This window comes from Amblyomma maculatum, chromosome 6 (assembly GCF_055883805.1).
Source record: "Amblyomma maculatum isolate TAMU_Amacu chromosome 6, ASM5588380v1, whole genome shotgun sequence".
Classification (NCBI taxonomy): domain Eukaryota; kingdom Metazoa; phylum Arthropoda; class Arachnida; order Ixodida; family Ixodidae; genus Amblyomma; species Amblyomma maculatum.
The window spans coordinates 16,383,946-16,396,866 of NC_139349.1; the positions used below are offsets into that span (position 1 = coordinate 16,383,946).

General features: G+C 45.6%; 1 protein-coding gene across 2 annotated transcripts in view; it reads right to left on the reverse strand.

Moving 5' to 3' along the window:
* Positions 1–12,419, reverse strand: part of LOC146185159 (uncharacterized) — a 61,145-nt gene extending 48,726 nt beyond the window's left edge. For both annotated transcript variants that reach the window (XM_084606139.1, XM_084606138.1), the window contains exons 1-3: positions 12,061–12,419; positions 8,587–8,778; positions 4,140–4,262 (exon numbers count right to left, since the gene is read on the reverse strand). In XM_084606139.1, the coding sequence (XP_084462265.1) occupies positions 4,140–4,262; positions 8,587–8,778; positions 12,061–12,120 (375 nt within the window). In that variant the 5' untranslated portion in view covers positions 12,121–12,419. The remainder of the gene's footprint in view (positions 1–4,139; positions 4,263–8,586; positions 8,779–12,060) is intronic.
* Positions 12,420–12,921: the final 502 nt, after the last annotated feature.

Genomic DNA, 12,921 nt, shown 5'->3' on the forward strand with positions numbered 1-12,921 from the left:
ATGTACATGAATGGCTCAACAAAACACTGAAAACTTCAAGGAGTCAAAAAACTAACGATACATCCATGAAGAGCATGCAGCGCTGAAAACCCGACCATACTAGTAAAAATACAACCCTGCATGTCTGCTATGCCGCTTCAACTAAAAGCTTGACAAACGATGACACTGATGATTATGGCTGCAGATATGCCCGCCCAAATAAACGGTGTTAGTTTGCGGCACCTGTCAACTAGATATGCATTGAACACACTGGTGGCCCAGACAATAAAAATCTGACCAAGGCAGTGTCTCGGTGTCGACAAGCACCCATGTGGTTTTTCATGGTTGTATTAGTTGTGCTCAAGGCTCTTCCCAGAAAATTTTGAGAGGTGCACGTTTGAGGACCAGCGGGATAAGGAGTGGTGACACAAACCGCGCATAACTGGGAGTCCAAGCAGTAATTGGGAGTTAGATACAGCTGTTATATACTATCCTGTTGGGGGATACTGGTTTATGGAGTTTAACATCCCAAAGCTACAAAGCTACTCAGGCTGTAAGGGACACCAGAGTGGAGGGCTCAAGGTAATCTCAACCACCTGGGGTTCTTTAATGCACACTGAAACACAGTACACAGGTACTTTTTGCTTTGTCTCCACTGAAACACGGCAGCTGCAGCCGGGTTCAAACCCAGATCCCTCGGCAAAGTAGTCAAGCATCCTAACCCCTGACCCACTCAGCAGGCGGGGCTATGGGAATACTGGTAAACTGCCATTAACCATCTGTAGGTAGTACCTGCAAAATTCACTCTCCCCTATTCTTATCCACCCAAAATTATTTTCGCTTTTAAGTTTTTAAGGGTACAGGGTAGGCAAAATTTCACAAATTTTTTTATTTTTGCGTAAATTAAATCCCCTATTCTATCCTTTACATAGTCCAGTCTTTCATTTACTCACACGCGAAATATTAACTCCAATTCGACATTTTTCGAAACCCAAGCGGCAACCAGCCACATCCCCCTTGACGCCTGCTTGAGATCTGTGCCTCTCCTAAGCTGGAAAAAAAAAAAAATTTTAGCGCCTATTTTGCTTACGTTTAGTGGGATGGTTGTCATTCATCTGAAAATAGTGAAAAGCTAGCTAGCATATTTTGCTTAACCAAACAAATATTCAGACACAGCTGGATTACTCGCAACTTGCGGTATTTTGCTCACTTTATGGCGTGTTTTTTATGCTTGCACGGGAACCGGCAGAAGTCGGTCAACAATGACACCAGATCTGCATCGAAGTTTTTACGCTCAGCGGGACTCATAGAGACCATAATGGCAAATGTTTGTGACCGTGGCTACGGTCTAATTAACATTAACCTTCTCTCGTGTGCCGACGTCGAAAGCTGTTCGTGTAAAGCATGTGGTGAGGACTTGCATCTGGTTGAAGACGCTGCATGACAAGCAGGTGCTTAGACGTTCTACCAGTAATGTGTAAAGTGGTTCTCAATGCACCGGTTCAAGACATCCAAATGAAAAATATCGAGCAATATGGCTTGATCTCCAATTTTAGGTCAATCGGAATTTTTCCAGGGCGGTTCACAGTCCACTGGTTACGCAAATCTGACTGACGATGACTATACAGTTGAATCCGTATATAGCTAACTCGAAGAGGATCGCGAAATAGTTTGATATATCGACAATTCAATGTAAAGAAATCAACTTGAGACGCCGCTTGCGATCGTGAAAAATGATACCGCATTTGTCGCGTAATCAAACTACGCATAAAGAACCCACCAATTTCCCCCCCACCCCCCCCCCGAGAATTTGAAAAAAAAAAAAAAAAAAAGTGTTAAGGCCGGTTCACATGCAAGCGATTGAGTGAACTTAGCGACGAATGGCAGCGACAGAGCGAAAAATTTCCAACTTATTGGAACTGCGTCGCTCGAGCCACCATGACAGCTCAAAACAGATTTTTGCATCGCCGCGGCAAAAATCTCGAGTGTTTTCGCTTGCATGTGAAACAGCCTTTAGCCGGTGGCACATCCCTCCGTTTCAGCTGCCACATCTACAGCTTTTATTGGCACCGCTTATCTTGACAGTGCTTATCTTTTGACTACACTTTTGATAGCTCCTGCAGTGACAGAAGTGAACATGGCAGGGTGCTCGTCATGGCTTGATTGCACAAGCTTGATTCGATTTATCACGCCATGCTTGGGGCGGGTATAGTCCACTGCTACAAAATTCTTGTAAAGCTCGATAGCTGCAAACGCCATATGAAGCGAACAATGCTAAAAGCCGGTGTCAAGATCACAGCTGGCCGTGTGCTTTTGTTGATTCGTAGATGCAAGGATGGACGATTCTCGCAAAAAAAAATATATCTGCCGCTTCTTAACGTCCGCAACCACCACAGCTTACGCTACGCCGCATGTTCAGCACATCAACGATGGTCGACTCTCGCGGAAAAAAAAAAAAACAAAACATCTGCCACTTCTTAACGCCTGCAGCCGCCATAATTTAAACATGTTCAGCGTGAAGAAACGAGATGCGCATCGACCGTCAGCCGCTGCACGCAGACGGTTCACAACACACACTGGAGAAAGCGTCCGAAGTTCTGTTTGCCATGAGCTGAGCTGGCTTGTCGGCGCATGTAGCACCGGGAAAAAGAGCAAGGAGAGAGAAAACTCAGCAGAAGAATGGGAACACCCTTGCGCTTCGCTCTATCACGTTTTTTTCTCTCTCCCGAACACCACGGCTGCAGTGGCTCCATCTGCTCCATACCGACCGTTGCCAAACCGGTTCCCTTTCATTCCTTCAGGCACATTACCTGCAAACATCACGTGCTAGTGTGCGCCAAACAATCACCGCAAATTCGAGCACCTTTGCGGAAAGGGCGTGGCGCTTCCCTAGACCAGCCGTCGTCGAACTGTTCTCTCTCGTTCCTTTCGCGCGAACGTCACGCGGCAAATTGCCGAGGGTAATGCGAACGCCTTTGGGAAAGGCGCACCTTCCGGTGTGTGGTGCGGAGTTCCATATAACGACCGGTGAAACTGGAGCTTGATATACGACGTAGCTTTCCTATACTTTTACTTGGGATTTTCAAGAGGATATCCTGCGAGTTCGATATAACCAAAATTCGAGTTATCCAGGTTCGATACATCCGGGTTCGACTGCATTACCATCACCCCACTCCTTTCTTCAATATAGCTGCCCACCTCTTGAGAGTCACATGACCGCACACTGTCCCTGTATGCTCCTGTCAAAACTTAATCTCCTTTGCCAAAAAAATATTGATCACGCCATTTTGCCTGATGCCACCATTCACCTCACTGCTGCCACTATAAAATGGAAGAGGAGACATATGCGACTTGTAACAAGGACACCTATAAGAATTTTGTAATCTGCATGCACCATTACAGTAAACACTATCAGTTACCAGCACTGAAAAAGCATGAAACCCCTCATATTTTTCGTTTTGTAACATACCATATTTAACAATTTTCAGCTCCCCCTATTTTTCATGATCATGGTGCAGAAAGTGGGGGGGGGATCCCCAGATTCGTGAATTCTCCCTCCCAACCCCCCCTTCATTTTCATGTCAACACCTTGGAGAGGTGAATGCTAGAAATAACTTTTTATCGGGCAAGCAAACTTTGTAAACATCATTGACAAATGAGACTGCATTTCCCTTCAACTTCGAACTGAGGCAGCTCTCTTTAAACTCAATCCAACTTCTGTTACGGCTCTCAACAGCTGGAACCAAACAAAGCAACTCTGGCCTGCAATGCCTGCAAAACCAGCTGAGCTCCACTGTAAAGTCACCGATTCAAGGTATATGCGACAAATATGCTAATGAAGTTACCAGGGTCACTTTCAGCCGGCTTTTGCCATTCTGTGTCACCAGCTGTCACATAATGTTGGAATGCAGCCACGCAAGAAACCGGAGATCGCCCCGCGGGACTACGAGTTCGGCTCAATGACCGAGTGAACAAGCGTTCTGGCAGCCTTGTCTGCGCACACTTCCTCGCGAAAAAAAGGGGGTGCTTATACTCGCATGCAATATTTTTTTTTCTAAATTCTTTGTATTGAGAAATTGGGGGAGGTTGCTCAGAATCATTAAAATATGGTAATCATGGAGGGTGCAAGGGAGACAGATTTAAAATGCAGAAAGAGCAACCTTCTTAAGAGGAAGAGGGGGTGTGACATTCTTCAGGCGCTGCAGCTCCTGTTGCTCCTGCAGGTTCAGCAGCCACTCGCGTTGCCGTAGCGCCTCCAATGGACCCTGCTGTCCACAGGGTGCCTGCACATAGTTGCACATAATCACCACTAAACACGCACTGCTTGATAACAGCATCTGTTAGGGTCCTAACATTGCTATCCCAGAGTGCACTCAACTCTCAGAAGTACCATGCAGTTCCACTGAAAATGGCAAAGCTTACTGCCCTTTTGTCCAAGGTTACTGTCTGGAATAGTAGTGTTGACACAGAGTATTGGTTTGGTTTGGTTTATGGGATTTATAGTCCTAAAGTGACCCAGGCTATGAGAGACGCCGCAGAGGAGGACTCGGCTACCTGGGGTTATTTAGCGTGCACTCACATCACACAGCACACAGGTGCCTTGCCTTTCGCTTGAGACCGACGCGGCCGGGATTCAATCCCATATCCTTGAGCACAGTAGTAGAGCGCCCTAACCACTGCGGCACCACAATGGGGTCAAAGTATCATTTGGGCAGTTGATGCAGAAGCCACCAAGGCCACATTGCTCCAAATGTAAGGTAATTACAGTATTTATTATTGCGAAAGCAATACTACTCTAGGTTTCGAGCCTTCAGCGTAGCGCGGCCGGTAGCCACGTCTTACCCATGTGACGCCGTGACGTGACACCCCACGTGACACTAGGGTGAGAGCTAGGCTACCAACTCAAGCGGTCGGCAGGAGCTGCCAACTTGGGTCTCTCGTTTTGCATGGGACGGTTACGTCAGAATCAGCCTGCTAGGACCCTGGTACTCATGTTACCCCTATAGGCCACTAAGGCACGTTCATACGGCTTGGTTAAAGCGGGGCTTTATGCGGGCTGAGGAAGAAGAAAAAGAGAAGATGAAGAAAACTCGGCCACCCGCAGCTAATGCTTTCGCTCAATATTTGGTTCAGTAGCATTGAACCCTTGTCATTTTTTTTCATGTCGATCGATGCAAAGCTGCCCCAGACCAGTGCCAAAAACTACATTTTGTCGCCTTGTGGTGTAGTGGCAATGCACATGTGAGTTCAGTACAAAGCAGTCAAGTTGCAATGCGATGAAGCCAGCGGAGAGGGGTTCTTCCCGCGACTAGAATCCCTCCGCTTCCATTTAATCACCAACCATCGGCACACTGCTGAAGTCTACGTACGGCCCTTCCTCTCAAGAGCACCCTAAACAATGCGAACACAGTGGCTGGAAAGCAGGCAGTGGAAGACTATATGTGGTTCATCTGTGGTGCACTAAAGGATGAAATACAGGTGACAAGGTGGAGTGACGATCATCCTTCACCATGTGTGGACTGCCCATATGACTTGTACTTTTCTTGCCTAATATCGTGCATTACTACCCTGAATGGATTGCATTCTTTGTTTATTTGCCTAACTGGCTGTTTACTTTTGTACTCCTCCACCTTGCGACATTCTCAGTTTTGTAATGTATGCTATTTCTCTGTCTTTTAATTTTTACCTTGTGCTTTTCCCTGAAGACAATTACATGCTTCGCATATTATCCACTTTTCCTAGCGGTTCTTCTTGGTGGCCAATGCACCGACACAATGAACCTTACACTGACTGACGAGGCTTAAAGGTCCTCTGAAACGGTACTTGCAGGAATATTCTAATGCAATAAATACAATAATGAGCAATTTTAAAAATTTCTCCTGGCGACTGCTCGCAACCAATTAGGGCAGCATCTCCCCACACACAAGCCTCCTTGATGTCATCAAGGATTGCTGAATGTGCCCACTCATTTACCGCTCCATATGACACGAGCAGAATGAGGCACGGTGGGGTGCCGTCACTCCTTGTTTTCTTCATTTTTTTTCTTGCATGCAGACACGTGCCGAGTTGAGGAGTGAGAGACGAATCATTTTCAATTGCCAATATGATTGGTGCTAACAAAGGTACTAGTTTAGAAATTTTTGCGTCGTGCAGAGGACCGATGGGATACTTATTGCTCATGCGCAATTTTCAGTTTTAGTAAACAGCTTTTCATGAGCCCTTAAACTCAATAGATTGTCAATTGTTGACTTGTAGGTCAGGTAAAAGCATAAAGCAGCCCCTATGCCTCCACGATTTGTGCCTGGCAGCCGTTAGACAAGCGGTTTGCAAAAGTCTCATTAGTCAATGCCCTTATTTATGGACCTAAAGAAAGAAAAAGTTAAAATAGAAAAGCTAAATAGAAAAGTTAAAATGTTGTATAGGACAACCAATAGAAGCTCCAAACAGCACCAAGGCCCCAACTCCAAAGCATCTGAAGCATGCAGTCGGCATGGTGATGGTCCAGTAAGGAACCCTGCTTACCTTTATATCTTAGCCACTTTGCAGCTATCCTAAGAAAGGAGCGTTCTTTAAAAATCTGCACAGTAATGGTGGTAGCAACTGTTGAGTTTGTGAAGGAGACCAGAATGCAGGACTTCCTGTAGCAGCGCCCATTGGCGCCATTCTCTCTTCTCTATTTCAGCATTTGAAGCGAGTTTAAGCCTTGCCCTGGCCGTGAATTGTGTATTTGCCAACCTTTCAATTCAAAAATTCCAAATCTGCAATAAAAAAAAAAAAGGAAAGAAAGAAAGAACAGAGACAGAGACATCATAAGCGAGCAAGCATGGTGTTTACTGAAATCAGTTACAAACGAATGCTGAGGTGCCCCGCCGGGGTGGCGCAGTGGTAAGACGCCCGACTACTGTGCCGGAGTTCCCGGGATCGAATCCCGGCCTCGGCGGCTGCGTTTCGATGGAGGCGAAACGAAGAGGCGTCGTGTGCTGTGCGATGTCAGCGCACGTTAAAGATCCCCAGGTGGTCGAAATTACTCCGTAGCCCTCCACTACGGCTCCTCTTTCTCTCTGTCCACTTTCATTCCCACCTTCCTCCCTTCCCTTACGGCGCGGTTCGGGTGTCCACAGAGCAAGTGTGACAGTTACTGCGCCTTTCCCTTCCTGTGAACCAATTAAAAAAAAAACGAATGCTGAGGACCAAATTTGAGAGTTTAAACCTGGCTTTAAATAAAGCAAAATCATGAAATGTTCATCTGATGCATTTCAGCTTTATGGTATTATGGATGGATTACAGTAGATAATAGTGGACCTTATTTTACTTCCGAAGCCTGAGCTCCCTAGACGCCATCATTTTGAATTAGTGACTGAAGACGAGACCGCAAAACTCTTTCCCCTAACAGCAATTGCCACGTTAAAATGCCATAGTGACATCACAGGCACAGGCTGCTGTGTCGTCTGCAGTGGTGCAATCGAGTTCTTGCTCCACATCCACCTTCGGCATGACCGCCAACATTGTCCGATGACAGCACTGCACTCACCTATGCGCCGACTGCGTCTTCCACAAGCCGTCCATGCCAGCAATATGGCGAATCCCTTGCACCAGAGCCAGAAAAGCGTGCTAAAATTTGCTGCACTCTTAATAACAAGCCCTGGCATAAGCTAACGCACTACACAAGCTAATCACAGTTTCGCAGAATCCTAGCTGACAATGCTTATGTACAAAATATGCTGCAGACGACACGGCGTGCGGGGGAATCTGCACTGGCTGCAATGGTTGCCAGACCATGAGCTGTTCACAAAGAAATGAAATACTATTTTTTTTTTAAATCTACATATTCGATAGAGCTGAAACTTCCAATTTAGTAGCTTGGCATGACAGGAATACAATGCAATGAACAGTTTATATTCTAAAATCCGTGTCATGGCCGCCTTACGGGGCAATGTGCTAAAAGGCTGCAATGTGAGTTTATTACAGATATGACTAAGCAGACTTTTGAAAATGAAGGCCAATTCAGTCCAGTTAGACCTAACAGGAATTAGGTGCACTAGCACTCGGGTTTTCATTTCGGTTTAGGGTTGCACCCACTTAATGATCCTTAATTAGCCCATAGTTGTTATCTACCAAATTATGCAATTTTAATCAAGCCTTATGAATATGTGTCAGGCTTAAGTCTCACTCAGTATCTAAGGGCCCCCCCAGTGGGTTTGATTCCCATCGCAAAAAGTTCTGCGCAAGTTCGTAGCTCCTGCCAACTGCTTCACAGCTTCAGACAGACAGGCATCGCTGAAATTGGTGAGTAGGGTCTGTTAGGCATCGCTGAAATTGGTGAGTAGGGTCTGTTGACACTACCACAACATGTGGAAGACCACCCCAGAAATAAAAAGCCAGGAAATATAGAAGCCTCGTTGTCCTGCAACTTTTATAAAACAACCTGATGCAGCAAGTCGCCATTCCAATCTACCAAATGAAACTACTCCACATACACAAAGTAACAACAGCAGGGCTTCCTGCAGCAATTGCAGCAGTGGCAGATTGTTTCCTCCTGCCCGCTCCTACCCAGTGAATGTGCTATAGGCACAGCAATAATCGGGTAGGAATGATGTCCAGCCTTACAGGTGGTGGAAAAGGTGCCAACGGGACGACATTCCCAGCATCTTTGGACTGGGGCTCCGAGACAGCAGCAACAGCAGCAGTAGCCACAGCAGAAGTGGCCGGGCGACCAGGTGGCGTGCGGCGGCGCTGCTGAATTTGATCCAAGGCCGAGCGCAGTGTCCGGTCACACTCTTGCACCAAAGACGCTTCTTCCTGTGACAGCCCCCCCTCAGTATATTAGCAGGTGCAATATAGAGACTTGTTCCATCTGCCGCGCTGCAGAGGGTACCACGAAATGACCCTATAACTGTAAACAAATAAATCACAGGCCACTATAATATGCTAACATAGGGTGCAAAGATGTGTCAACTTATCCAAAGAAAGACTCCACATCTCTACTGGAGCATGGCTTCACACAAGAGCGAAAGACATAGCTGTCTGAGGACTTATAACCCATAACCCCTATAATAAAAACCGTAACAGTTCATAAGGAGTGGAGAGGTAGTGATGGGGAAGGGATAGAAGACGAATGTAAGGGGGGTATGGAGTAAATTTCGACCGCGTGACATTAAGCCGCACTGGCACTGCACCGCACACGGCAACTTATGGAAATCAGTCCCAGTGAAATGAGGCCACTGCGACCGAGATTCAATCGAACAACCTTCTGCTCAGCAGGCAACAGCGGTGCGACTGTGCTGTGCCCTTCACTGTTACAGTGCTAGTCTATAAATGTTCTTGATACAAGAAAAGAGCAATGCTGTTTCAGAAGCTTAGTCTCCTGGGCCCAAGACAACCGACAGGGTACCTTAGAGTGACAACAAAAAGGCTCACAATATGCTTTATTTTCTGTATATGGAACATGGAACTTCCAAAGGCACTGCTCACTCACTAATGGCTGCCTGTAAAACCATGATTGTGCTACAGATCCACACATGAGAATAACAGAAAGAAATGAAAAGAGAACACCTGTACAAGGGATAGATATCGTATGTGCGCAGTTATCTCTAATGGTAAGCGCCATTCCTTTTTTGATGTTTTCATGAAGGATGAGGCCTTACTGTTAACAGTAAACAAAATAGAACTTTCATATTCCCCTTATACCCTGGTTACATGAAGCTTTGCAAAAGTGCTTCCCAAAGATGCTGCACCAGGAGAAAACAGCACACAGATGTCACAGTTGGAACAGTCATTGAACGTGAAAGACCCCCCTCCTCCCTCATCACTAATCGTGCCAAAGGCAACAGGGGGAAAAAATTTTGAAGTGAGATACTTATCAGTTAAAAGGACTTGAAAACGGGTATGAAGATTCATTCTACACGTGTAGAATGAATGCTAATGAATGCTTTTGGGCATTCACACTAGGTACGAGTACTTCTAATGGAGCCAGCAATTTACTATGTATTCATTTTTAAAACTTCAGGAAATGTTTTATTCAAATTTGAAAACCAATCGATCACAGTATAATTGCTTTTCAAACAGTTTTCTTAAACAGTACAACATATTCCGATTATGCCGATGTCATGGTGAACAACAGGCCACCAGAAGCTGTGATTTACTGCATCCGCAACATTATGATACATTTTCGAAACAAAAACAAGTCATTTGCTCGTGTTGCTCCCCTTGGACATGTGCAGGCTATAACAATGCCTTTGCATTCTTGATTTCGATTTGCCACTGCCATACACATTGGAAAATGAGCGCAACAACCAAAAGCTGGTAAACAGCCAACCAATGATTGTACACAGGTGAGGCGCGGACCTCCATTTGTTTTGTTAGCCTTTTTTTTTTTTTTGTTCCTCAGAGTAAGTAGAGGGTGGGAGAGCAGAACTGTCATTTTTAATTGCCAATATTGTCAGTGCCAATGAAGCTGGTTCCAAAATGCTTGCAGTGGGGCCAGAAATGATGGTGTATCTATCGCTCATCTACTTCGCACAGTAAATGCCGCTTCCAGTCACTTCAAGGCAAGAAATTTACTCCCTTTTATGCAGAAACCAGAAATGTTGAAAAGACGAACATCCACACCAATCCCCCAGACCCTGTGATGCCTTCATTTATTTGTAAGAAAAGTAATAAAATATCACCTGGGAACACCTACAAATAAAACTATGGTTTCTACACTGTGAGCGGGGTTCAAAAAAGCTCATTTTACCATCAAGAAAAATGTAACCTTGAAATTCACTATTGCTCGCTGGTTGCTCAAAAGCCATAGTAAACATTCATCATGCAAAATAAATGATAAATGAATAAGATGCTGCTGGATGTACACTCGGAAAGGCTAACAATAAGATCACAAAGCAAAATGTGAGAGGTTGCTGCAATGAATGTGCGGTCTAATGCATCAGAAAACAAAAATCATCTTCCCACTTTTTATTTTTATTTGTTTATTAACAAAATACTGATAGAGTAGCAGAAAGTTGGCTGGGTGAGTTTTGCATATGTACCCAAGGAAAAACTTTACACCAGATATGAACACATGCTCATCTGTAAAAATTAGAAAGCCCAAAGAATTTGCTTCTCTGTGTGAGCCTTAACTTTTTAGAGGAGACACGTAACAAGCTGCACAGCACAGGTCAGAGGCAAACCCTTTATGACGTATATTTTGACAAAGGCTTTATTTACACTGCTAAAAAATATGCGGATAAAAGCTATGCTGTACAAAGTAGTACGCCAGAGGCTTCCATGAGCCAAAGATTACTAATCAAATGCCATTACACTCGCCCACGCCGCAAGCCCTGACACATATACTGTTGCCTCGTGGACATTACAGGGATGTTAGCAGGTCGCCAGGCAACAGCAACAGAAAATAAAAACAAGTCCACAAGCTCGTACTGCGACGCAACATGTGGCAATGCATCGTAAACATCGACGAGAGCTTACCCTGATCCGGCGTGCAGCCTTATTTAAACCTTACCGCACTGCGCTCGTTGTCCTAAGAGCCCTCCATGTTGCTCTGGTGCCGTGAAAGGGTAGGTTGCTAAATAGGTACTGGTCTTTTTTCTTTTTTTACGAACAGAGCAACCTTAGATAACAAAAACAATATAATGTCGACGCCCCTCATTTTCCTGCTTTGTCCAAGCTCGCTGCGCCGACTATTAATTGTCGTAACCATGCCGCACGCCCATAAATGTCCCGCCAAAACGAAAGAATAAGCCGAGATCAACTAGGCACCACTACCGAAACGCATGTGCGTATGAAAAAAGTACTTTAGGCACGCGCCTTACCAAATATAACAAAAGACGCGAGAAATACCAAGTCAGCCATGCGCTCTTAGGAGGCACAGTAAATGGTTGCAGGCAGTATGATGGAACAGCGGCAGTATCAGAGCCGTGCATACCTGTTACACTTTCACGGAACAAATGTCCATTGGCAAACCGCGATATCACGCGTAGCGTCACTGCACAAGGCCATTTACACCCCGCTCAGAATTCAGCGGCACTTATTCAGACGACCAGATGGGAAAACTGAGTATCTGAAGAAGATAACAGTAACACTTACGTCTTCTGACACGTCCTCGGCGCCAGAGAGCCCACGTGCTTTGGGGAACATGTTTATCATTCCGACATGGTGCCCATGACAGAAGCCGGCGTTGCAAATGAGTCAAGCATCAACTTCACACGCATGGCCTCGGGATGAAACACACTGACCCTGAGAATCGTATTCGCGGGCCCCGCCAACTATAGACTTTCGGCAGTAAGAGTACTCGAACTCCGAATTTCAGGAGCTTTGCTGGCTTTGCTATGAACGCCAACGTCTTCCAAATATCGAAACGTCGAAACTACGAAAACGCGCAAACGCGGAAATGAGGAAATTTATAAATTTCGGCTTTTTTTGGCCTTGATATCGGCTTCACGCTGACTACTTGCTTAAGGCATCGTCTTGCACTCTTCCAAATAAGAAGTTAGAGGCGTACAAAATAAAACAAAAAAAAAAAGAACTCACGATGTTTAAAAACTGCGTTGACCCCAGCAACAGAGAGAGAGAGAGAGAGAGACAACTTTATTTGCCCCAGATGTTGTGAATTAGGGCAGGGGTCCTGTGTGACCCCCAGGTGGGGGCGACATCCTGGAATCCTGGGCCCATAGAGTTAATACAAAGACTCTTTGTATTAACTCTATGCCTGGGCCCAACCGAGTGAACTGTGAAAGTTGTGTGTTCCTGTCTGGCTTGGTAAGGAGTTGATGCCAGCTTTCCGCAGAGGGAGCTGGCAGGAGGGCCCACGCTACCCCTAGCACTTGGATTTACAACAGCGGAGTGCAGTGAACGTGGCGACAACAGTGGCAACAGTGACAGTGCTACATCAGTCACAAAATCCCGTCTCCGCATGTGGTGGACACTCGTCCACCGTTAACTCTTCCT